General features: G+C 43.6%; 1 protein-coding gene and 1 long non-coding RNA gene across 3 annotated transcripts in view; both read right to left on the bottom strand.

Annotated features, from left to right (window-relative positions):
* LOC133644450 (uncharacterized) overlaps positions 1-24,474 on the bottom strand; it is a 153,803-nt gene that overhangs the window by 389 nt on the left and 128,940 nt on the right. The window lies entirely within an intron of this gene.
* Positions 1,910-24,474, bottom strand: part of LOC133644064 (transforming growth factor beta receptor type 3-like) — a 99,534-nt gene continuing 76,969 nt past the window's right edge. Inside the window, exons 7-12 of the mRNA XM_062038387.1 lie at positions 23,463-23,610; positions 21,066-21,255; positions 20,760-21,004; positions 19,815-19,970; positions 3,746-3,883; positions 1,910-2,122 (exon numbers count right to left, since the gene is read on the bottom strand). Of these exons, the coding sequence (XP_061894371.1) occupies positions 1,910-2,122; positions 3,746-3,883; positions 19,815-19,970; positions 20,760-21,004; positions 21,066-21,255; positions 23,463-23,610 (1,090 nt within the window). The remainder of the gene's footprint in view (positions 2,123-3,745; positions 3,884-19,814; positions 19,971-20,759; positions 21,005-21,065; positions 21,256-23,462; positions 23,611-24,474) is intronic.

Genomic DNA, 24,474 nt, shown 5'->3' on the forward strand with positions numbered 1-24,474 from the left:
TGAGATGAACAACATAAATAGTTCATCAGTGCACAAACAAAAGTATCCACAGTTGACTCATGATTCTTATTCATCACAATTTAAATCAATTTACAATTCTCAAGTTAAAATATTTTTTTTAACAAGAATACATTTAAAAAATATATGTTTTTAGACCACTTCATCATTTTAATGTGGCCTGCTTCATCATTTTAAAGTGGCCTGCTTCATCATTTTAAAGTGGCCTGCTTCATCATTTTAAAGTGGCCTGCTTCATCATTTTAAAGTGGCCTGCTTCATCATTTTAAAGTTGCCTGCTTCATCATTTTAAAGTGGCCTGCTTCATCATTTTAAAGTTGCTTGCTTCATCATTTTAAAGTGGCCTGCTTCATCATTTTAAAGTATCCTGTTTCATAATTTTAAATTAGCCTGCTTCCTCATTTTAATGTGGCTTGCGTCATCATTCTAAGTGGCCTGCTTCATCATTTTAAGGTGGCCTGCTTCATCATTCTAAGTGGTCTGCTTCATAATTTTAAAGTTACCGGCTTCATCATTTTAAAGTGGCCTGCTTCATCATTTTAAAGTATCCTGTTTCATAATTTTAAATTAGCCTGCTTCCTCATTTTAATGTGGCCTGCTTCATCATTCTAAGTGGCCTGCTTCATCATTTTAAAGTGGCCTGCTTCATCATTCTAAGTGGTCTGCTTCATCATTTTAAAGATACCTGCTTCATCATTTTAAATTGGCCTGCTTCATCATTTTAAATTGGCCTGCTTCATCATTTTGAATGGCTTGCTTAATCATTTTTAAGTGGCCTGCTTTAACATTTTAGAGTGGACTGATTCATCATTTTAAAGTGGACTGATTCATCATTTTAAGTGGCCTGCTTCATCATTTTAAGTGGCCTGCTTCATCATTTTAAGTGGCCTGCTTTAACATTTTAAGTGGCCTGCCTCATCATTTTAAGTGGCCTGCTTCATCATTTTAAAATGGCCTGCTTCATCATTTTAACTGGCCTGCTTTAACATTTTAAAGTGGCCTGCTTTATCATTTTAAAGTGGACTGATTCATCATTTTAAGTGGCCTGCTTCATCATTTTAAGTGGCCTGCTTCATAATTTTAAGTGGCCTGCTTCATAATTTTAAGTGGCCTGCTTTAACATTTTAGAGTGGACTGATTCATCATTTTAAAGAGGCCTGCTTCATCATTTTAAAGTGGCCTGCTTCATCATTAGAATGTACAATCACCATGGCAACTTTTCAGGTTAGTTTTCATGTTTGCTCTTTTCTACCGCTGTTCTTTTCATGGCAGTTGGAGAATGTGCCGCTAAAACGTTAGCTTGGCCGCTATCATTTCTGTGCTAAAGGGCGGTGATGACATCATCAGAGGGTGCAGATGTGTGCTGACTAGTGATGACATCATCAGAGGGTGCAGATGTGTGCTGACTAGCGATGACATCATCAGAGGGTGCAGATGTGTGCTGACTAGTGATGACATCATCAGAGGGTGCAGATGTGTGCTGACTAGCGATGACATCATCAGAGGGTGCAGATGTGTGCTGACTAGTGATGACATCATCAGAGGGTGCAGATGTATGCTGACTAGTGATGACATCATCAGAGGGTGCAGATGTCTGCTGACTAGCGATGACATCATCAGAGGGTGCAGATGTGTGCTGACTAGCGGTGACATCATCAGAGGGTGCAGATGTGTGCTGACTAGTGATGACATCATCAGAGGGTGCAGATGTGTGCTGACTAGTGATGACATCATCAGAGGCTGCAGATGTGTGCTGAAGACACAAAGCGCCTCATTGTGCGGCCCAGGTCATGTCTCAGCAGGGTGCCACTTCTTAGGGCGGAGCTAACACAGATAGCTCTTTGTTTGTGTGCTGCGTCAGTCAGCGCCACATCTCCTGCAGTGAGCGCCATCAATCATCTAGATCACACACCTCCACAAACACCTCCTGGTCCTGGGACACGGTGAAGAAGGCCTGGCGGGATGGCTGGCTGGTGAGCGGCGTGTGGTAGAGCTCCATGCTGAAGGTCATGTCCACCGGCCGCACGCTTCCTGGGACCGGACCTGGACCTGGATCTGGACCTGGGTCTTGGCTGTCCCGGGTCTGCCGGTACGTGCAGTTGAACTGGGACAGAACCAAGAGCAACATCAGGACGAGCAAAGAGAGGGAGGGAGCAGGTAAATACAAACCCCGTTTCTATATGAGTTGTGAAATGGTGTTAGATGTAAATATAAACGGAATACAATGATTTGCAAATCCTTTTCAAGCCATATTCAGTTGAATATGCTACAAAGACAACATATTTCATGTTCAAACTCATAAACTTTATTTTTTTTTGCAAATAATAATCAACTTAGAATGTCATGGCTGCAACACGTGCCAAAGTAGTTGGGAAAGGGCATGTTCACCACTGTGTTACATGGCCTTTCCTTTGAACAACACTCAGTTTTGGTTTGGGAAGTGAGGAGACACATTTTTGAAGTGGAATTATTTCCCATTCTTGCTTGATGTACAGCTTAAGTTGTTCAACAGTCCGGGGGTCTCCCTTCTCATATTGCAGGTGCCACACATTTTCAATGTCTGGACTACAGGCAGGCCAGTCTAGTACCCACACTCTTTTACTATGAAGCCACGTTGATGGAACACCTGGCTTGGCATTGTCTTGCTGAAATAAGCAGGGGCGTCCATGGTAACGTTGCTTGGATGGCAACATATGTTGCTCCAAAAGCTGTATGTACCTTTCAGCATTAATGGTGCCTTCACAGATGTGTAAGTTACCCATGTCTTGGCCACTAATACACCCCCATACCATCACACATGCTGCCTTTTACACTTTCACCCTAGAACAGTCTGGATGGTTCTTTTCCTCTTTGGTCCGGAGGACAAGACGTCCACAGTTTCCAAAAACAATTTGAAATGTGGACTCGTCAGACCACAGAACACTTTTCCACTTTGTATCAGTCCATCTTAGATGAGCTCAGGCCCAGCCAAGTGTTTCTGGGTGTTGTTGATAAACGGTTTTTGCCTTGCATGGGAGAGTTTTAACTTGCACTTACAGATGTAGCGACCAACTGTAGTTACTGACAGTGGGTTTCTGAAGTGTTCCTGAGCCCATGTGGTGATATCCTTTACACACTGATGTGGCTTGTTGATGCAGTACAGCCTGAGGGATGGAAGGTCACGGGCTTAGCTGCTTACCTGCAGTGATTTCTCCACATTCTCTTTGATGATATTACGGAGCGTAGATGGTGAAATCCCTCAATTCCTTGCAATAGCTGCTTGAGAAAGGTTGTTCTTAAACTGTTCAACAATTTGCTCAGGCATTTGTTGACAAAGTGGTGACCATCGCCCCATCCTTGTTTGTGAATGACTGAGCATTTCATGGAATCTACTTTTATAGCCAATCATGGCACCCACCTGTTCCCAATTAGCCTGCACACCTGTGGGATGTTCCAAATAAGTGTTTGATGAGCATTCCTCAACTTTATCAGTATTTATTGCCACCTTTCACAACTTCTTTGTCACGTGTTGCTGCCATCAAATTATAAAGTTAATGATTATTTGCACAAAAAAAAAAATGTTTATGAGTTTGAACATGAAATATGTTGTCTTTGTAGCATATTCAACTGAATATGGCTTGAAAAGGATTTGCAAATCTTTGTATTCCGTTTATATTTACATCTAACACCATTTCACAACTCATATGGAAACGGGGTTTGTACAAGATGGCCGTCACATGAGTCTCACCGGTATGATGGACAGCTGATCTGGGCCCGCCCTCCTGTCCAGATCTACAGCTTCCGTGGGGAACACTGTGGACTCCAGGTCCTCGGACTCCAGTGGTCCACCGCTCCCGTCCTTGGACTCTGCGTGACTAATCAGGACCTGCCATGGGGGGAAAACTGGAAAATAAAACTTCTACTCAAATTAAATTGAATGTCATGTATGTGGCCCACTATGTCATGTAAGTGGCCCACTATGTCATGTATGTGGCCCACTATGTCATGTATGTGGCCCACTATGTCATGTATGTGGCCCACTATGTCATGTATGTGGCCCACTATGTCATGTATGTGGCCCACTATGTCATGTATGTGGCCCACTATGTCATGTATGTGGCCCACTATGTCACGTATGTGGCCCACTATGTCATGTATGTGGCCCACTATGTCATGTATGTGGCCCACTATGTCATGTATGTGGCCCACTATGTCATGTATGTGGCCCACTATGTCATGTATGTGGCCCACTATGTCATGTATGTGGCCCACTATGTCATGTATGTGGCCCACTATGTCATGTATGTGGCCCACTATGTCATGTATGTGGCCCACTATGTCATGTATGTGGCCCACTATGTCATGTATGTGGCCCACTATGTCATGTATGTGGCCCACTATGACATGTATGTGGCCCACTATGTCACGTATGTGGCCCACTATGTCATGTATGTGGCCCACTATGTCATGTATGTGGCCCACTATGTCACGTATGTGGCCCACTATGTCATGTATGTGGCCCACTATGTCATGTATGTGGCCCACTATGTCATGTATGTGGCCCACTATGTCATGTATGTGGCCCACTATGTCATGTATGTGGCCCACTATGTCATGTATGTGGCCCACTATGTCATGTATGTGGCCCACTATGACATGTATGTGGCCCACTATGTCATGTATGTGGCCCACTATGACATGTATGTGGCCCACTATGTCATGTATGTGGCCCACTATGTCATGTATGTGGCCCACTATGACATGTATGTGGCCCACTATGTCATGTATGTGGCCCACTATGTCATGTATGTGGCCCACTATGTCATGTATGTGGCCCACTATGTCATGTATGTGGCCCACTATGTCATGTATGTGGCCCACTATGTCATGTACGTGGCCCACTATGTCATGTATGTGGCCCACTATGTCATGTATGTGGCCCACTATGTCATGTATGTGGCCCACTATGTCATGTATGTGGCCCACTATGTCATGTATGTGGCCCACTATGTCATGTATGTGGCCCACTATGTCATGTATGTGGCCCACTATGTCATTTATGTGGCCCACTATGTCATGTATGTGGCCCACTATGTCATGTATGTGGCCCACTATGTCATGTATGTGGCCCACTATGTCATTTATGTGGCCCACTATGTCATGTATGTGGCCCACTATGTCATGTATGTGGCCCACTATGTCATGTATGTGGCCCACTATGTCATGTATGTGGCCCACTATGACATGTATGTGGCCCACTATGTCATGTATGTGGCCCACTATGTCATGTATGTGGCCCACTATGTCATGTATGTGGCCCACTATGACATGTATGTGGCCCACTATGTCATGTATGTGGCCCACTATGTCATGTATGTGGCCCACTATGACATGTATGTGGCCCACTATGTCATGTATGTGGCCCACTATGTCATGTATGTGGCCCACTATGACATGTATGTGGCCCACTATGTCATGTATGTGGCCCACTATGTCATGTATGTGGCCCACTATGTCATGTATGTGGCCCACTATGTCATGTATGTGGCCCACTATGACATGTATGTGGCCCACTATGTCATGTATGTGGCCCACTATGACATGTATGTGGCCCACTATGTCATGTATGTGGCCCACTATGTCATGTATGTGGCCCACTATGTCATGTATGTGGCCCACTATGTCATGTATGTGGCCCACTATGTCATGTATGTGGCCCACTATGTCATGTATGTGGCCCACTATGTCATGTATGTGGCCCACTATGTCATTTATGTGGCCCACTATGTGAGACGTAAGGAGGCGACAGTCCTTAGAGACAACAAAAACCACGTGAGATGTAAGGAGGGGACAGTCTTCAGAAACAAACTAAAACCCCTTGAGACGTAAGGAGGCAACAGTCCTGAGAGAAAACAAAAACCATGTGAGACGTAAGGAGGCAACAGTCCTCAGAGACAAAAAAAAAACATGTGAGATATAAGGAGGTGACAGTCCTCAGAGAAAACAAAAACTACGTGAGATGTAAGGAGGCAACAGTCCTCAGGGACAGCAAAAACAATGTGAGACGTAAGGAGGTGACATTCCTCAGAGACAACAAAAACCATGTGAGACGTAAGGAGGCGACAGTCCTCAGGAACAGCAAAAACCATGTGAGATGTAAGGAAGCGACAGTCCTCAGAGACAACAAAAACCATGTGAGACGTAAAGAGGCGACAGTCCTCAGAGACAACAAAAACCATGTGAAACGTAAGGAGGCGACAGTCCTCAGAGACAACAAAAACCATGTGAGACATAATGAGGCGACAGTCCTCAGGAACAGCAAAAACCATCTGAGACGTAAGAAGGGGACAGTCCTCAGAGACAACAAAAACCATGTGAGACATAAGGAGGCGACAGTCCTCAGGAACAGCAAAAACCATGTGAGACGTAAGAAGGGGACAGTCCTCAGAGACAACAAAAACCATGTGAGACATAAGAAGGGGACAGTCCTCAGAGACAGCAAAAACCATGTGAGCAGCATTGTTAATCTTCCCCAGGCTGGACAGCATTAACCGTGTAGTTACATGTCCATGGTTTAATAGTATTGTTGATCTTCTGTCTATCCCTCCAGTCAGGGGTTTATTTCTTTTGTTTCTATCTGCAGTTAAGCACGATGCTATCACGTTAGCTCGTAGCTAAAGAGCGTTGCCGATGTATTGTCGTGGAGATAAAAGTCACTGTGAATGTCCATTAGGTGTTGTGGACTCTCATTTTCAAGAGGATATAGTATCCCAGGTGCTTTCAAATACAAATCTGTGATCTACAATAGAAAAAGGAGAGTGTGGAATCCAATGAGCCAGCTTGTACCTAAGTTACGGTCAGAGCGAAAAAAGATACGTCCTGCACTGCACTCTAGTCCTTCACTCTCACGTTCCTCATCCACGAATCTTTCATCCTGGCTCAAATTAATGGGGTAATCGTCGCTTTCTCGGTCCGGATCTCTCTCGCTGCTGGTGTAAACAATGTGCAGATGTGAGGAGCCTTTCAACCTGTGACGTCACGCTACTTTCAACCTGTGACGTCACGCTACTTTCAACCTGTGACGTCACGCTACTTTCAACCTGTGACGTCACGCTACTTTCAACCTGTGACGTCACGCTACTTTCAACCTGTGACGTCACGCTACTTTCAACCTGTGACGTCACGCTACTTTCAACCTGTGACGTCACGCTACTTTCAACCTGTGACGTCACGCTACTTTCAACCTGTGACGTCACGCTACTTTCAAGCTGTGACGTCACGCTACTTTCAACCTGTGACGTCACGCTACTTTCAACCTGTGACGTCACGCTACTTTCAACCTGTGACGTCACGCTACTTTCAACCTGTGACGTCACGCTACTTTCAACCTGTGACGTCACGCTACTTTCAACCTGTGACGTCACGCTACTTTCAAGCTGTGACGTCACGCTACTTTCAACCTGTGACGTCACGCTACTTTCAACCTGTGACGTCACGCTACTTTCAACCTGTGACGTCACGCTACTTTCAACCTGTGACGTCACGCTACTTTCAACCTGTGACGTCACGCTACTTTCAACCTGTGACGTCACGCTACTTTCAAGCTGTGACGTCACGCTACTTTCAACCTGTGACGTCACGCTACTTTCAACCTGTGACGTCACGCTACTTTCAACCTGTGACGTCACGCTACTTTCAACCTGTGACGTCACGCTACTTTCAACCTGTGACGTCACGCTACTTTCAACCTGTGACGTCACGCTACTTTCAACCTGTGACGTCACGCTACTTTCAACCTGTGACGTCACGCTACTTTCAACCTGTGACGTCACGCTACTTTCAACCTGTGACGTCACGCTACTTTCAACCTGTGACGTCACGCTACTTTCAACCTGTGACGTCACGCTACTTTCAACCTGTGACGTCACGCTACTTTCAACCTGTGACGTCACGCTACTTCCAACCTGTGACGTCACGCTACTTTCAACCTGTGACGTCACGCTACTTTCAACCTGTGACGTCACGCTACTTTCAACCTGTGACGTCACGCTACTTTCAACCTGTGACGTCACGCTACTTTCAACCTGTGACGTCACGCTACTTCCAACCTGTGGCGTCACGCTACTTCCAACCTGTGGCGTCACGCTACTTTCAACCTGTGACGTCACGCTACTTTCAACCTGTGACGTCACGCTACTTTCAACCTGTGACGTCACGCTACTTTCAACCTGTGACGTCACGCTACTTTCAACCTGTGACGTCACGCTACTTTCAACCTGTGACCTCACGCTACTTTCAACCTGTGACGTCACGCTACTTTCAACCTGTGACGTCACGCTACTTTCAACCTGTGACGTCACGCTACTTTCAACCTGTGACGTCACGCTACTTTCAACCTGTGACGTCACGCTACTTTCAACCTGTGACGTCACGCTACTTTCAACCTGTGACGTCACGCTACTTTCAACCTGTGACCTCACGCTACTTTCAACCTGTGACGTCACGCTACTTTCAACCTGTGACGTCACGCTACTTTCAACCTGTGACGTCACGCTACTTTCAACCTGTGACGTCACGCTACTTTCAACCTGTGACGTCACACTACTTTCAACCTGTGACGTCACGCTACTTTCAACCTGTGACCTCACGCTGCTTTCAACCTGTGACCTCACGCTGCTTTCAACCTGTGACGTCACGCTACTTTCAACCTGTGACGTCACGCTACTTTCAAGCTGTGACGTCACGCTACTTTCAAGCTGTGACGTCACGCTACTTTCAACCTGTGACGTCACGCTACTTCCAACCTGTGGCGTCACGCTACTTTCAACCTGTGACGTCACGCTACTTTCAACCTGTGACGTCACGCTACTTTCAACCTGTGACGTCACGCTACTTTCAACCTGTGACGTCACGCTACTTTCAACCTGTGACGTCACGCTACTTTCAACCTGTGACGTCACGCTACTTTCAACCTGCGACGTCACGCTACTTTCAACCTGTGACGTCACGCTACTTTCAACCTGTGACGTCACGCTACTTTCAACCTGTGACGTCACGCTACTTTCAACCTGTGACGTCACGCTACTTTCAACCTGTGACGTCACGCTACTTTCAACCTGTGACGTCACGCTACTTTCAACCTGTGACCTCACGCTACTTTCAACCTGTGACGTCACGCTACTTTCAACCTGTGACGTCACGCTACTTTCAACCTGTGACGTCACGCTACTTTCAACCTGTGACGTCACGCTACTTTCAACCTGTGACGTCACGCTACTTTCAACCTGTGACGTCACGCTACTTTCAACCTGTGACGTCACGCTACTTCCAACCTGTGGCGTCACGCTACTTTCAACCTGTGACGTCACGCTACTTTCAACCTGTGACGTCACGCTACTTTCAACCTGTGACGTCACGCTACTTTCAACCTGTGACGTCACGCTACTTCCAACCTGTGACGTCACGCTACTTCCAACCTGTGGCGTCACGCTACTTTCAACCTGTGACGTCACGCTACTTTCAACCTGTGACGTCACGCTACTTTCAACCTGTGACGTCACGCTACTTTCAACCTGTGACCTCACGCTACTTTCAACCTGTGACGTCACGCTACTTTCAACCTGTGACGTCACGCTACTTTCAACCTGTGACGTCACGCTACTTTCAACCTGTGACGTCACGCTACTTTCAACCTGTGACGTCACGCTACTTTCAACCTGTGACGTCACGCTACTTTCAACCTGTGACCTCACGCTACTTCCAACCTGTGACGTCACGCTACTTTCAACCTGTGACGTCACGCTACTTTCAACCTGTGACGTCACGCTACTTTCAACCTGTGACGTCACGCTACTTTCAACCTGTGACGTCACGCTACTTTCAACCTGTGACGTCACGCTACTTTCAACCTGTGACGTCACGCTACTTTCAACCTGTGACGTCACGCTACTTTCAACCTGTGACGTCACGCTACTTTCAACCTGTGACGTCACGCTACTTTCAACCTGTGACGTCACGCTACTTTCAACCTGTGACGTCACGCTACTTTCAACCTGTGACGTCACGCTACTTTCAACCTGTGACGTCACGCTACTTTCAACCTGTGACGTCACGCTACTTTCAACCTGTGACGTCACGCTACTTTCAACCTGTGACGTCACGCTACTTTCAACCTGTGACGTCACGCTACTTCCAACCTGTGACGTCACGCTACTTTCAACCTGTGACGTCACGCTACTTTCAACCTGTGACGTCACGCTACTTTCAACCTGTGACCTCACGCTACTTTCAACCTGTGACGTCACGCTACTTCCAACCTGTGACGTCACGCTACTTCCAACCTGTGACGTCACGCTACTTTCAACCTGTGACGTCACGCTACTTTCAACCTGTGACGTCACGCTACTTTCAACCTGTGACGTCACGCTACTTTCAACCTGTGACGTCACGCTACTTTCAACCTGTGACGTCACGCTACTTTCAACCTGTGACGTCACGCTACTTCCAACCTGTGACGTCACGCTACTTTCAACCTGTGACGTCACGCTACTTTCAACCTGTGACGTCACGCTACTTTCAACCTGTGACGTCACGCTACTTTCAACCTGTGACGTCACGCTACTTCCAACCTGTGACGTCACGCTACTTTCAAGCTGTGACGTCACGCTACTTTCAACCTGTGACGTCACGCTACTTTCAACCTGTGACGTCACGCTACTTCCTGTACAGGCAAGACTTTTTTATCAGCGAGCAAAAGTTGCCAACTTTATCGTCGATGTTCTCTACTAAATCCTTTCAGCAAAAATATGACAATATCGCCAAATGATCAAGTATGACACATAGTATGGATCTGCTATCCCCGTTTAAATAAAAACATTTCATTTCAGTAGGACTTTAAAAGGACACACACACACACACACACACACACACACACACACACACACACACACACACACACACACACACACACACACACACACACACACACACACACACACACAGACACACACACAGACACACACACACACACACACACACACACACACACACACACACACACACACACACACAGACACACACACAGACACACACACACACACACACACACACACACACACACACACACACACACACACAGACACACACACAGACACACACAGACACACACACACACACACACACACACACACACACACACACACAGACACACACACACACACACACACACACACACACACACACACACACACACAGACACACACAGACACACACACACACACACACAGACACACACACACACACACACAGACACACACACACACACACACACACACACACACACACACACACACACACACACACACACACACACACACACACACACACACACACACACACACACACACACAGACTTAAAGAGACACAATCAAGTCCTCCTCCTCCTCACACAGGAATCCAAGTGGTCTCTAATGGACCACAGGTCAGAGGTCATCCCGCCAAACAAAAGCAGACCTTGGACCAGTGCCAGGGTCTAACCTTGGACTAGTGCCATGGTCTAACCTTGGACCTGTGCCATGGTCTAACCTTGGACCTGTGCCATGGTCTAACCTTGGACCAGTGCCAGGGTCTAACATTATAAGATGATATCATGTTGCTAATGCTAACTTGATACTTTGTCAAGTTTACTACTCAAATATCAACCTTCACCTACATTATAGTACATGACATCATATCTTCACCTACATTATAGTACATGACATCATTTCTTCACCTACATTATAGTACATGACATCATTTCTTCACCTACATTATAGTACATGACATCATATCTTCACCTACATTATAGTACATGACATCATTTCTTCACCTACATTATAGTACATGACATCATATCTTCACCTACATTATAGTACATGACATCATTTCTTCACCTACATTATAGTACATGACATCATATCTTCACCTACATTATAGTACATGACATCATTTCTTCACCTACATTATAGTACATGACATCATATCTTCACCTACATTATAGTACATGACATCATTTCTTCACCTACATTATAGTACATGACATCATATCTTCACCTACATTATAGTACATGACATCATTTCTTCACCTACATTATAGTACATGACATCATATCTTCACCTACATTATAGTACATGACATCATATCTTCACCTACATTATAGTACATGACATCATATCTTCACCTACATTATAGTACATGACATAATTTCTTCACCTACATTATAGTACATGACATCATATCTTCACCTACATTATAGTACATGACATCATTTCTTCACCTACATTATAGTACATGACATCATTTCTTCACCTACATTATAGTACATGACATCATATCTTCACCTACATTATAGTACATGACATCATTTCTTCACCTACATTATAGTACATGACATCATTTCTTCACCTACATTATAGTACATGACATCATTTCTTCACCTACATTATAGTACATGACATCATTTCTTCACCTACATTATAGTACATGACATCATATCTTCACCTACATTATAGTACATGACATAATTTCTTCACCTACATTATATAGTACATGACATCATTTCTTCACCTACATTATAGTACATGACATCATTTCTTCACCTACATTATAGTACATGACATCATATCTTCACCTACATTATAGTACATGAAATCATTTCTTCACCTAGATTATATAGTACATGACATATCTTCACCTACATTATAGCACATGACATTATTTCTTCACCTAGATTATAGTACATGACATCATTTCTTCACCTAGATTATAGTACATGACAATTTCTTCACCTAGATTATAGTACATAACATCATTTCTTCACCTACATTATAGTACATGACATATCTTCACCTACATTATAGCACATGACATTATTTCTTCACCTAGATTATAGTACATGACATAATTTCTTCACCTAGATTATAGTACATGACATCATTTCTTCACCTAGATTATAGTACATGACATCATATCTTCACCTAGTTATAGTACATTACATCATATCTTCACCTACATTATAGTACATGACATAATTTCTTCACCTAGATTATAGTACATGACATCATTTCTTCACCTAGATTATAGTACATGACATCATATCTTCACCTAGTTATAGTACATTACATCATATCTTCACCTAGATTATAGTACATGACATCATTTCTTCACCTAGATTATAGTACATGACATTATTTCTTCACCTAGATTATAGTACATAACATCATTTCTTCACCTAGATTATAGTACATGACATCATTTCTTCACCTAGATTATAGTACATGACATCATATCTTCACCTAGTTATAGTACATTCCGTCATATCTTCACCTAGTTATAGTACATGACATAATTTCTTCACCTAGATTATAGTACATGACAATTTCTTCACCTAGATTATAGTACATGACAATTTCTTCACCTAGATTATAGTACATGACATCATATCTTCACCTAGTTATAGTACATTACATCATATCTTCACCTAGATTATAGTACATGACATAATTTCTTCACCTAGATTATAGTACATGACATAATTTCTTCACCTAGATTATAGTACATGACATCATTTGTTCCTGGGTGTTACAGAAAGTATGTCACTGTGTTCGACTTGACTTGTAGAATCATCTCTACATATTTACACAAAGTTGACATCTAGAATCATCTCTACAAAGTTGACATATTTGCCAGAGATATATTTCCTGTTGTCTTCCTGTCCATCACATTATTGGACTGAGTGACGGTACATGAAACTGGAGGCGCTCCTTTAATGATCTCAGGCTGCTTGCTGAGGACCCAACATTCTTCCTTGCAGTAGCCAAACTAACAAAACGGAACCGGTAAGACGCAAGGAAAGAAGGACAAAAACTGGATGGGCTCACATTTTCAGTAGAGCCATAATAAATTCATAAAAGAAGCAAACTTCATGAATGTTTGTTGTGAGCAACAAGTATGTGCTCCAATCACTACATCACAACAACAACAAGTATGTGCTCCAATCACTACATCACAACAACAACAAGTATGTGCTCCAATCACTACATCACAACAACAACAAGTATGTGCTCCAATCACTACATCACAACAAGTATGTGCTCCAATCACTACATCACAACAACAAGTATGTGCTCCAATCACTACATCACAACAACAACAACAAGTTTGTGCTCCAATCACTACATCACAACAACAACAAGTATGTGCTCCAATCACTACATCACAACAACAACAAGTATGTGCTCCAATCACTACATCACAACAACAACAAGTATGTGCTCCAATCACTACATCACAACAACAACAAGTATGTGCTCCAATCACTACATCACAACAACAACAAGTATGTGCTCCAATCACTACATCACAACAACAACAACAAGTATGTGCTCCAATCACTACATCACAACAACAACAACAAGTATGTGCTCCAATCACTACATCACAACAACAACAACAAGTATGTGCTCCAATCACTACATCACAACAACAACAAGTATGTGCTCCAATCACTACATCACAACAACAACAAGTATGTGCTCCAATCACTACATCACAACAACAACAAGTATGTGCTCCAATCACTACATCACAACAACAACAAGTATGTGCTCCCATCACTACATCACAACAACAACAACAAGTATGTGCTCCAATCACTACATCACAACAACAACAAGTATGTGCTCCAATCACTACATCACAACAACAACAAGTATGTGCTCCCATCACTACATCACAACAACAACAACAAGTATGTGCTCCAATCACTACATCACAACAACAACAAGTATGTGCTCCAATCACTACATCACAACAACAACAAGTATGTGCTCCAATCACTACATCACAACAACAACAACAAGTATGTGCTCCAATCACTACATCACAACAACAACAAGTATGTGCTCCAATCACTACATCACAACAACAACAAGTATGTGCTCCAATCACTACATCACAACAACAACAAGTATGTGCTCCAATCACTACATCACAACAACAACAAGTATGTGCTCCAATCACTACATCACAACAACAACAAGTATGTGCTCCCATCACTACATCACAACAACAACAAGTATGTGCTCCAATCACTACATCACAACAACAACAAGTATGTGCTCCAATCACTACATCACAACAACAACAAGTATGTGCTCCAATCACTACATCACAACAACAACAAGTATGTGCTCCAATCACTACATCACAACAACAACAAGTATGTGCTCCAATCACTACATCACAACAACAACAAGTATGTGCTCCAATCACTACATCACAACAACAACAAGTATGTGCTCCAATCACTACATCACAACAACAACAAGTATGTGCTCCAATCACTACATCACAACAACAACAAGTATGTGCTCCAATCACTACATCACAACAACAAGTATGTGCTCCAATCACTACATCACAACAACAACAAGTATGTGCTCCAATCACTACATCACAACAACAACAAGTATGTGCTCCAATCACTACATCACAACAACAACAAGTATGTGCTCCAATCACTACATCACAACAACAACAAGTATGTGCTCCAATCACTACATCACAACAACAACAAGTATGTGCTCCAATCACTACATCACGACAACAACAAGTATGTGCTCCAATCACTACATCACAACAACAACAAGTATGTGCTCCAATCACTACATCACAACAACAACAAGTATGTGCTCCAATCACTACATCACAACAACAACAAGTATGTGCTCCAATCACTACATCACAACAACAACAAGTATGTGCTCCAATCACTACATCACAACAACAACAAGTATGTGCTCCAATCACTACATCACAACAACAACAAGTATGTGCTCAATCACTACATCACAACAACAACAAGTATGTGCTCCAATCACTACATCACAACAACAACAAGTATGTGCTCCAATCACTACATCACAACAACAACAAGTATGTGCCCCAATCACTACATCACAACAACAACAAGTATGTGCTCCAATCACTACATCACAACAACAACAAGTATGTGCTCCAATCACTACATCACAACAACAACAAGTATGTGCTCCAATCACTACATCACAACAACAACAAGTATGTGCTCCAATCACTACATCACAACAACAACAAGTATGTGCTCCAATCACTACATCACAACAACAACAAAAAGTATGTGCTCCAATCACTACATCACAACAACAACAAGTATGTGCTCCAATCACTACATCACAACAACAACAAGTATGTGCTCCAATCACTACATCACAACAACAACAAGTATGTGCTCCAATCACTACATCACAACAACAACAAGTATGTGCTCCAATCACTACATCACAACAACAACAAGTATGTGCCCCAATCACTACATCACAACAACAACAAGTATGTGCTCCAATCACTACATCACAACAACAACAAGTATGTGCTCCAATCACTACATCACAACAACAACAAGTATGTGCTCCAATCACTACATCACAACAACAACAAGTATGTGCTCCAATCACTACATCACAACAACAACAAGTATGTGCTCCAATCACTACATCACAACAACAACAACAACAAGTATGTGCTCCAATCACTACATCACAACAACAACAAGTATGTGCTCCAATCACTACATCACAACAACAACAAGTATGTGCTCCAATCACTACATCACAACAACAACAAGTATGTGCTCCAATCACTACATCACAACAACAACAACAAGTATGTGCTCCAATCACTACATCACAACAACAACAAGTATGTGCTCCAATCACTACATCACAACAACAACAAGTATGTGCTCCAATCACTACATCACAACAACAACAAGTATGTGCTCCAATCACTACATCACAACAACAACAAGTATGTGCTCCAATCACTACATCACAACAACAACAAGTATGTGCCCCAATCACTACATCACAACAACAACAAGTATGTGCTCCAATCACTACATCACAACAACAACAAGTATGTGCTCCAATCACTACATCACAACAACAACAAGTATGTGCTCCAATCACTACATCACAACAACAACAAGTATGTGCTCCAATCACTACATCACAACAACAACAAGTATGTGCTCCAATCACTACATCACAACAACAACAACAAGTATGTGCTCCAATCACTACATCACAACAACAACAAGTATGTGCTCCAATCACTACATCACAACAACAACAAGTATGTGCTCCAATCACTACATCACAACAACAACAAGTATGTGCTCCAATCACTACATCACAACAACAACAACAAGTATGTGCTCCAATCACTACATCACAACAACAACAAGTATGTGCTCCAATCACTACATCACAACAACAACAAGTATGTGCTCCAATCACTACATCACAACAACAACAAGTATGTGCTCCAATCACTACATCACAACAACAACAACAAGTATGTGCTCCAATCACTACATCACAACAACAACAAGTATGTGCTCCAATCACTACATCACAACAACAACAAGTATGTGCTCCAATCACTACATCACAACAACAACAAGTATGTGCTCCAATCACTACATCACAACAACAACAAGTATGTGCTCCAATCACTACATCACAACAACAACAAGTATGTGCCCCAATCACTACATCACAACAACAACAAGTATGTGCTCCAATCACTACATCACAACAACAAGTATGTGCTCCAATCACTACATCACAACAACAAGTATGTGCTCCAATCACTACATCACAACAATAACAAGTATGTGCTCCAATCACTACATCACAACAATAACAAGTATGTGCTCCAATCACTACATCACAACAACAACAAGTTATGTGCTCCAATCACTACATCACAACAACAACAAGTATGTGCTCCAATCACTACATCACAACAACAACAAGTATGTGCTCCCATCACTACATCACAACAACAACAAGTATGTGCTCCAATCACTACATCACAACAACAACAAGTATGTGCTCCAATCACTACATCACAACAACAACAAGTATGTGCTCCAATCACTACATCACAACAACAAGTATGTGCTCCAATCACTTACATCACAACAACAAGTATGTGCTCCAATCACTACATCACAACAACAAGTATGTGCTCCAATCACTACATCACAACAACAACAAGTATGTGCTCAATCACTACATCACAACAACAAGTATGTGCTCCAATCACTACATCACAACAACAAGTATGTGCTCCAATCACTACATCACAACAACAACAAGTATGTGCTCCAATCACTACATCACAACAACAACAACAAGTATGTGCTCCAATCACTACATCACAACAACAACAAGTATGTGCTCCAATCACTACATCACAACAACAACAACAAGTATGTGCTCCAATCACTACATCACAACAACAACAAGTATGTGCTCCAATCACTACATCACAACAACAACAACAAGTATGTGCTCCAATCACTACATCACAACAACAACAACAAGTATGTGCTCCAATCACTACATCACAACAACAACAAGTATGTGCTCCAATCACTACATCACAACAACAACAACAAGTATGTGCTCCAATCACTACATCACAACAACAACAAGTATGTGCTCCAATCACTACATCACAACAACAACAACAAGTATGTGCTCCAATCACTACATCACAACAACAACAACAAGTATGTGCTCCAATCACTACATCACAACAACAACAACAAGTATGTGCTCCAATCACTACATCACAACAACAACAACAAGTATGTGCTCCAATCACTACATCACAACAACAACAAGTATGTGCTCCAATCACTACATCACAACAACAACAACAAGTATGTGCTCCAATCACTACATCACAACAACAACAAGTATGTGCTCCAATCACTACATCACAACAACAACAACAAGTACGTGCTCCAATCACTACATCACAACAACAACAACAAGTATGTGCTCCAATCACTAACATCACAACAACAACAACAAGTATGTGCTCCAATCACTACATCACAACAACAACAACAAGTATGTGCTCCAATCACTACATCACAACAACAACAACAAGTATGTGCTCCAATCACTACATCACAACAACAACAACAAGTATGTGCTCCAATCACTACATCACAACAACAACAACAAGTATGTGCTCCAATCACTACATCACAACAACAACAAGTATGTGCTCCAATCACTACATCACAACAACAACAACAAGTATGTGCTCCAATCACTACATCACAACAACAACAAGTATGTGCTCCAATCACTACATCACAACAACAACAACAAGTATGTGCTCCAATCACTACATCACAACAACAACAAGTATGTGCTCCAATCACTACATCACAACAACAACAAGTATGTGCTCCAATCACTACATCACAACAAAATAAGAATGATTGGAAACTCAAGACAGCCATGACATGATGTTCTTTACAAGTGGATGTACACTTGATGGTGACTGTGTAGTCCAGGGCATAGGGTGGTGTAATGTAGACAGGTGGTGCAGGGTGATGGTGACTGTGTAGATAGGGTGGTGTAATGCAGACAGGTGGTGCAGGGTGATGGTGACTGTGTAGATAGGGTGGTGTAATGCAGACAGGTGGTGCAGGGTGATGGTGACTGTGTAGATAGGGTGGTGTAATGCAGACAGGTGGTGCAGGGTGATGGTGACTGTGTAGATAGGGTGGTGTAATGCAGACAGGTGGTGCAGGGTGATGGTGACTGTGTAGATAGGGTGGTGTAATGCAGACAGGTGGTGCAGGGTGATGGTGACTGTGTAGATAGGGTGGTGTAATGCAGACAGGTGGTGCAGGGTGGAGTGGACTCACAGTGTTGATGTAGAGGGCGCTGGTGGTTCCCTGCAGTGGGTAGACGGTGGTCAGGCAGCCCGTCAGAGGGGTCTCCAGCGTGTAGTGGGTGGTGTTGACCTCCGCTTTGCATTGTGGGTCCTGCAGCGTGAGGTTGGCGTTGGCAAAGCCGTTGACCTGGCAGGAAACACTCCTGTGAGCACAACTCTTCTCTACTTGTCCCTTTTCAGCTCTTATTTTGAAGAGTTATTTTCAAGTCTTATTTTGGAGTGTTATTTTGGAGTGTTATTTTGAAGTGTTATTTTGGAGTGAGATATAATTGGTTAGTTCTAGTCAAAATGGCGGCCCGTAGGGGGGGCGTGAGAACCAAATCCGACCATGAGAGATATAATTGGTTAGTTCTAGTCAAAATGGTGGACTATAGGGGGGGGGGGCGTGAGAACTGAATCTGACCATGAGAGATATAATTGGTTAGTTCTAGTCAAAATGGCGGCCCTTAGGGGGGGCGTGAGAACCAAATCCGACCATGAGAGATATAATTGGTTAGTTCTAGTCAAAATGGTGGACTATAGGGGGGGCGTGAGAACCGAATCTGACCATGAGAGATATAATTGGTTAGTTGTAGTCAAAATGGCGGACTTTAGGGGGGGCGTGAGAACCGAATCTGACCATGAGAGATATAATTGGTTAGTTCTAGTCAAAATGGTGGACTATAGGGGGGGCGTGAGAACCGAATCTGACCATGAGAGATATAATTGGTTAGTTGTAGTCAAAATGGCGGACTTTAGGGGGGGCGTGAGAACCGAATCTGACCATGAGAGATATAATTGGTTAGTTCTAGTCAAAATGGCGGCCCTTAGGGGGGGCGTGAGAACCAAATCCGACCATGAGAGATATAATTGGTTAGTTGTAGTGAAAATGGCGGACAGGATGCACTTTGACCCCGCATGAGATATATTCGCTCACCTCCAGGCTCTCCTTGCTGATGCTGACCACCATCTTGGCGTCTTCACACTGCACGGCGAGGCTCACGCTCGGCGCCTCCCAGGGGTGGTCGTCCAGGAGGGAGGGCAGCGGCAGGCCCTCGGACTCCGGGGGAGGGAACGCGAAGGGCGGGCCGGAGCGCCGCAAAGCCCCCCCCGACGCCGGGCCGGATTGGCGCAGGATGGCGAGCTCTGGGGGCAAGGCGGCGTCCGGGTGACGGCGGGCTTCTAGAAGCCACACGTGCGTTAAAAGCGTGGCGATGGCAGACGGCGGCCAGAGACTTCCTACCTTCTTCCTTCAGCCGCACGTCAAAGTGGTTGGCGAGGGGTGTGCTGGTGTACGAGGTGGTGGCGCCGTAGTTGTGCTGATGCAACCACGTGATCAGTGCTGGGGCTCCGGGGGGCAGCTGCTGCTTGGGGGTCTTAGACACCTGCATCCTCCTCTCAGTGCCGGGACTCACGCTGATGCTGTCAGACGCCTGGAGACACACATCACCGCATATCATAGCAAGCTCAATGACCTTTCACCTCAACTGCTCCTTCTAATCGCTCATGTGACTCAAATCTTCACTTCAATGCTTTTTGGCTGTAAACTTCTAAGAAATATAGAAATAAGATGTTAATTTAGGCTGATAATCTGTTAAACTTCTAAGAAATATAGAAATAAGATGTTCATTTAGGCTGATAATCTGTTAAACTTCTAAGAAATATAGAAATAAGATGTTCATTTAGGCTGATAATCTGTTCCTGCAGCCAGCATCAAATAGTACAGCAAAGAAGTTGTCCAACTATTTATACTTCATTACAAATGACTTCAGTAATTAGAGTTCATTGTTACTTACCCCAAAATAATCTAATTACTAACGGAATTATTCTTTTTTTCTTTATTTTGACGTTTCCCTCAAAATTCTACACACAATACCCCATAATGACAAGGTGAAAACATTTATTTTTTTTAGAGCTTTTTTGGAATTTAACAAAATAAAACCACTTGACATAAGTAGTGACAGCCTTTGTTGTGAAGGGCAAAGGTGAGGTCAGCTGCTTCCTGTTTCAACTCATCACCATGGAGACGTTCCTAGAGCCTCACAGTTGCTCTGTAAAGGACTAGACTTGGCAGAGCACAGACCAAGTCGGAGGAATTGTGTTTTGTTCCAATAATAATAATAATAATAATAAGAAGAAGAAGAACATTTACAATCTTTGGCATTTGCCATTAAAAAAAATTACATTTTACAGTCAAATGTTTGTGTTTTTTATAGGCAAGTGAGCAGCTAATTGTTTATGTACAACTAATTGTTAAATATTCTTTATAGTACAACCTATTTATAGTACAACCAATTGTTAAATACTCTTTATAGTACAACTTATTGCTAAATACTCTTTATAGTACAACTTATTGTTAAATACTCTTTATAGTACAACCTACTGTTTAAATACTCTTTATAGTACAACTTATTGCTAAATACTCTTTATAGTACAACTTATTGTTAAATACTCTTTATAGTACAACCTACTGTTAAATACTCTTTATAGTACAACTTATTGCTAAATACTCTTTATAGTACAACCTATTGTTAAATACCTGCGCAATGCGCAGAGTGAGACCTCTTGTCTTCTACACCAGAGACCAACAAACATGAGGCTCAAGAGTTCTGATTGGCAAACATGTCTGCCAATCAAACGCCTCGTCCAATAAGGTGATGGCACTAGTTACACCTCAGTGTTGATGAACGGTGCAGCCCTACTTCCAAACATGTGAAGTATAAACAACAGTTGTGACATCACTCACCACCACGTTGTGGGACTGTATATAAGTATAAACAACAGTTGTGACCACGCTGAGCTTGCCCACCACGTTGTGGGACTGTATATACGTTTAAACAACAGTTGTGACATCACTCACCACCACGCTGAGCTTGCCCACCACGTTGTGGGACTGTATATATGTTTAAACAACAGTTGTGACTTCACTCACCACCACGCTGAGCTTGCCCACCACATTGTGGGACTGTATATACGTTTAAACAACAGTTGTGACTTCACTCACCACCACGCTGTGGGACTGTATATACCTGTAAGTATAAACAACAGTTGTGAGATCATTCACCACCACGCTGAGCTTGCCCACCACGCTGTGGGACTGTATATAAGTATAAATAACAGTTGTGACATCACTCACCACCACGCTGAGCTTGCCCACCACGTTGTGGGACTGTATATAAGTATAAACAACAGTTGTGACATCACTCACCACCACGCTGAGCTTGCCCACCACGTTGTGGGACTGTACTTAAGTATAAACAACAGTTGTGACATTACTCACCACCACGCTGAGCTTGCCCACCACGTTGTGGGACTGTATATAAGTATAAACAACAGTTGTGACTTCACTCACCACCACGCTGAGCTTGCCCACCACGTTGTGGGACTGTATATAAGTATAAACAACAGTTGTGACTTCACTCACCACCACGCTGAGCTTGCCCACCACGTTGTGGGACTGTATATAAGTATAAACAACAGTTGTGACTTCACTCACCACCACGCTGAGCTTGCCCACCACGTTGTGGGACTGTATATAAGTATAAACAACAGTTGTGACATTACTCACCACCACGCTGAGCTTGCCCACCACGTTGTGGGACTGTATATAAGTATAAACAACAGTTGTGACTTCACTCACCACCACGCTGAGCTTGCCCACCACGTTGTGGGACTTGATGACCCAGTTGACTGACTTGGTGCACTTGAGCAGCAGGACCACATCACGGTGTAGTGGAGCGTCGTCCTCCTGGGGCCGCAGCTCTACCACCACGTCCACCTGGAAGGCACTGTGGCACCAAAGAGGAGGTTATGAGGTCGGGGTCTATCATGTGCACCAGGGGCCCCTATCATGTGCTCCAGGGGCCCCTCTCATGTGCTCCAGGGGCCCCTATCATGTGCACCAGGGGCCCCTATCATGTGCTCCAGGGGCCCCTCTCATGCTGACTGCATGGACCCTCAGTGCACAGTTGTAAGGCTAAAAATTAGTTATTTAAATAGTCCCAGTCCTGGTAGATCTCGTGTGAGAGGAAGAGGGGGAGTTTGATCATTTTGCAATGCAGTCTGCTGAAAATGAAGGAAAGCGCCACTCTACATAGCACAATGTTGATGATACATACATGTCCTTTAAAACTGACTCCGAAACAACCTTGCAAAATAGTTGTGTTGTGGTGGCGTCGTGTCAGGCATTTCTGAGTAGGACGTGTTGTGGTGGCATCGTGTCAGGCATTTCTGAGTAGGACGTGTTGTGGTGGCGTCGTGTCAGGCATTTCTGAGTAGGACGTGTTGTGGTGGCGTCGTGTCAGGCATTTCTGAGTAGGACGTGTTGTGGTGGCGTCGTGTCAGGCATTTCTGAGTAGGACGTGTTGTGGTGGCGTCGTGTCAGGCATTTCTGAGTAGGACGTGTGGTGGTGGCGTCGTGTCAGGCATTTCTGAGTAGGACGTGTTGTGGTGGTGTCGTGTCAGGCATTTCTGAGTAGGACGTGTTGTGGTGGCGTCGTGTCAGGCATTTCTGAGTAGGACGTGTTGTGGTGGCGTCGTGTCAGGCATTTCTGAGTAGGACGTGTTGTGGTGGCGTCGTGTCAGGCATTTCTAAATACGACGTGTTGTGGTGGCGTCGTGTCAGGATGAATAGTCCAACATGTCTGGCAGTG

This window comes from Entelurus aequoreus, linkage group LG27 (genome assembly GCF_033978785.1).
Source record: "Entelurus aequoreus isolate RoL-2023_Sb linkage group LG27, RoL_Eaeq_v1.1, whole genome shotgun sequence".
Classification (NCBI taxonomy): domain Eukaryota; kingdom Metazoa; phylum Chordata; class Actinopteri; order Syngnathiformes; family Syngnathidae; genus Entelurus; species Entelurus aequoreus.